The 4,103-nt window shown below is 38.2% G+C and overlaps 1 protein-coding gene across 1 annotated transcript; it reads left to right on the top strand.

The window, feature by feature from the left end:
* Positions 1-410: 410 nt before the first annotated feature.
* LOC102580725 (AAA-ATPase At3g28580-like) lies at positions 411-2,245 on the top strand. The gene has a single exon (XM_006366053.2). It carries the CDS (start codon positions 477-479, stop codon positions 2,058-2,060), a length of 1,584 nt encoding a protein of 527 aa, XP_006366115.1. The 5' UTR covers positions 411-476; the 3' UTR covers positions 2,061-2,245.
* Positions 2,246-4,103: the final 1,858 nt, after the last annotated feature.

The following is a 4,103-nucleotide window of genomic DNA, read 5'->3' as shown; positions in this document are numbered from 1 at the left end:
CACGACTCTGACTCTCGATCCGGAACCCGACCCCAACACTCGACCCAAGACCTGATTTCTAACCCGGATCCAACCCTGACACGCGACAGCTGATCACTTGGGACCCGATCCGACCTTTACTCTCAACCCGAAATCCGACTTTGTCACCAGACCTGGAACCCCATCCCGACACTCGACCTAGGATCTAATCTCAAATCCTGACCCAGGACCCAACACCCAGATCGGGATCTGACTTTGACCCAATCCGATCCGACCTCAGACCTGGGAGTTGAATCTCAAATCAGGTCTAGAGGTTCGTGTCCCAATTTATGTGATATAGTTGACTTTTTAGTCTGTCGAAAAAAGAATGACAAAATGTCTTTCTGTCTTGTTTAAAGGCATTTTACAAGCCCTCTCTGGTCATTTCTATCTCTCTATATATATAGAAGGCCATAACAAACATTCACATAAACTTGAATACTCCAATTAACTTCAAGATGATGCAAGATGTTTGGACTCAGTTGGGTCCAACCATTGCAGCAATCATGTTCACCTGGACCATGTACCAGAACTACTTTCCTCACGAACTTCGTGGTCATATTAGGAGGTATACCGATAAACTCGTTAGCTATTTCTATCCTTATATGCACATTATCTTTTATGAACTTGAAACTGAAGGGTGGTTTGAGCGGAGCAAAGCTTACGTAGCGATTGAAAGGTACCTTAGCAAGAACTCGAGCACTCAAGCTAAGCGTCTCAAAGCCAACGCGGTGAAGGATGGTCAATCGCTTGTTCTAACCATGGATGATCATGAGGAGATAATCGATGAATATAAAGGCGAGAAGGTTTGGTGGATTTCGAGCCAAAAACCAGCCAGCAGACAGATAATATCTCTTCATAGGGAGGATGAGAAGAGGTATTTCAAGCTAAAATTTCACAAAAAGAATCGCGACCTTATCACAAATTCATACTTGAAGTATGTGTTGGATGAAGGAAAGGCGATATCTGTGAAAGAACGACAGCGAAAGCTGTACACAAACAATAAGGGAGATGGAGGTGGTTATAGATACAGGGGAGGAAGGATGTGGAGTGGAGTAGTATTTGAGCATCCGTCAACATTTGATACTCTAGCTATGGATCCAAACAAGAAGCAAGAGATTATAGATGATCTCGAAACATTTAGCAAGTCAAAAGACTACTATGCAAAGATTGGCAAGGCGTGGAAGCGTGGTTATCTTCTTTATGGTCCTCCAGGAACCGGTAAATCTAGCATGATTGCTGCTATGGCTAATTTCTTGAAGTATGACGTCTATGATCTTGAGCTGACATCGGTTAAGGACAATACCGAGCTAAGAAAACTGCTGATAGATACAACAGGTAAATCTATTATTGTGATTGAAGATATAGATTGTTCCCTTGACCTTACAGGTCAACGAGAGACGAATAAGAAGAAGAAAGAAGAGGAGGATAAAGGAAAAACTGAGGAAGATGCCGTCAAGGAGAAGATGAAAAAGGGAGGAGAGGTGAAAGAAAAGCAAAGTGAGGTAACTTTATCTGGACTTTTGAACTTCATTGATGGTCTATGGTCAGCTATTGGCGGTGAAAGGCTTATCGTCTTCACTACCAACTATGTGGAAAAGCTTGATCCTGCTCTAATTAGGAGGGGGAGGATGGATAAACATATTGTCCTATCCTACTGTTGCTTTGAGTCATTCAAAGTTCTTGCACATAACTATCTTGACGTCGTTGAATCTCATGTTCACTTTCCTGAGATTCGTCGTTTATTGGAGGAAACTAATATTACTCCTGCTGATATTGCTGAGAATTTGATGCCTAAGTCTTCAAAGGAAAATGCAGACACTTGTTTGGAGAGATTGATTAAAGCTCTTGAAACTGCAAAAGAGGAAGCGAAACTGAAGGCTGAGGAAGAAGAGAAAGCAAAGGCGGCTGAGAAGGAGAAGGAAGAGAAAGATCGCGAGGAAAAGAAAGAAGTAACAGCTACTGAAGAAGCTAAGAATGCTGACAGTGTAAACGAAAAAGATAATGGTGTTAAGGAAAATGGTGATGCTAGCAAAGATTGATGAACACACATATATGAAAGTGTACTTGGGGGTGTTTTAGCTTTATGTTTTCTACATTATTGGGTTTATTAGCTGAACTTGTAATAAGTTTATTTTATGTCTTAGTGATGCTTGAATACACATAATTCTGCAAGTGGTTTTCATGTAGTTGGTGAAGGTTAATAAGAAGTTTTTTTATCATGGAACACTCAAATTTTAGCATTACGATCCACATTTTGCCTAGAGCCTTCTAACGAGCTAACAAGCACTGCAGTGCTCAATTACAAAGTGTTGCAGTGCCAACTTCTGTCTAATTGTATGAAATTAATCGATATTGACATAGTATATTTGTGGTTTCTGTTTGTTTTCAACACTGCCTTCCTTAGTCCTTATTAGTATTTTTAAAAAGGATGAATCTACACAAGTCATTGGGAATTTACGGTTTTTTTCTTATGCAAAAGTAGGTACACATTCTGTTTGATACAAGAAGAATGTTATAAATAGGTGTAAGAACAATGCAGGACAGATCCCAGACGGAATCAGCACGAAAAGAAAAAAAGCATTTTCGCGGTCATTGGATAGAAAGACACTATATTTACTTGAATTGAAGTCATATTCACAAAAGAAATGTTGGGAACCACAGTTAAAGAGAAGGAAAGTGAATGTAAAGAAGGTGTACCTATATCATCAAAAAGTCCTAACGTATCGTGCTTCAAAAGTTGTCGCGACTACAGAACAAAGATTAATATGTATTACTAAAGAAGATCTCTAATAGACTAGCAAGTCTGTTCATGTACTGTAAGATGTCCAACAAATGGTAACACAGGAAACAGCTTTGCATAAAGATATATAGAAGGGATTTCAATGAAAAACTTCATGATCCAGATCAAAACGATATATATCAGTGTATAAATATTGTATAATAATGTATATATATACATTTCTTATACATAGTTATATTAATTCGCCACTTGCAAGTAGAAGTGTTAAACATGGGAGTTGAATTGAATTTGGATATGTTAAAATTTTAATGACTCGCTTAAAAGTTATTTAGGTTGAAACATGTTGGATTAAAATGGATGAAAATAGGGTTATTGAAAGAATATAAAGAAATATACTAGAAAGGATCGTGAGAAATTTTCTGGATTTTGTATTTCTTCAACCTGAAACTACAAAGCTATTGTACAAGAAAATATATTGGAACTTCCTAGGGATTGAATGGTAATAAAATAAACTAAGTACCTACCTAGTACATACAGCTGCGTAGCAGAAAATAGGACATGTACTATTTCCAGAGTACTCTACTCTAAAATATCTGTACATGTATATGTATTTACAAGGAAATTGTTCTATTAGAACTGGATCTCTATTGTTTCTGTTGTTGAAGCCCATAATGAATAAATCAATCCAATAATATAATTGGGCTTATGTTCTGATTCAAAGGCAAATCAAGCTTCTTCACTCAACTTCTTTGTAACATCCGACAATTTGAAGTGGCTTTGAAGAAGCTTGAAATTTGGAAATAGTCATTTTTGGAAAATTTAAAATCTGGAAATTTGGCAGTCCAGAATCTGGAAAATTTGGCTAAGTTCAAAAATCTGGAAATTTGGCTAAGTGTGGAAATGAGTGAGTTTTTGGCCAACTTTGAACAGTCGTAACTCCTAGCTCAGGATGATCCAGGAGTAGTTCCAGTTATGTTTAGAAAAGCCCTTGGAACGATCTTTCCAACGCCACCGAGTTTACTCGATTCCGAGTTCGTATGAGCGAGTTATGCCCTTTGAAAGTTGGGCAGTTGGCAGGGAGTCCGTTCCGGAAATTTTAAGGGCATTTTGGTCTTTTCACAAATCAATTGTTTTGGTTATATTAAAGTGTTACACTGATTTTAGATCAGTTTGCCTCATTTTTTTTAAAGAGTAAAGAGCTAGGGCTTGGGAGAGAAGAGAGAAAGAAGAGAAGGAAGAGGAGAAAGAGAAGAGCAATCAAGGAGATCATCGTGGATTTTTCGTCGGGGGTGATCCCTATCAAGGTATGTGAGTCTTTAGTGTGGGTTTATCCTTTCCCCCC

The sequence above is a fragment of the Solanum tuberosum genome, unplaced genomic scaffold (assembly GCF_000226075.1).
Source record: "Solanum tuberosum cultivar DM 1-3 516 R44 unplaced genomic scaffold, SolTub_3.0 scf00609, whole genome shotgun sequence".
NCBI lineage: Eukaryota > Viridiplantae > Streptophyta > Magnoliopsida > Solanales > Solanaceae > Solanum > Solanum tuberosum.
This window is presented reverse-complemented; position numbering and strand designations above follow the sequence as displayed.

Coding starts and splice junctions, on each gene's coding strand:
- LOC102580725 (XM_006366053.2), top strand. CDS start 477: ATGATGCAAGATGTTTGGACTCAGTTGGGTCCAACCATTGCAGCAATC.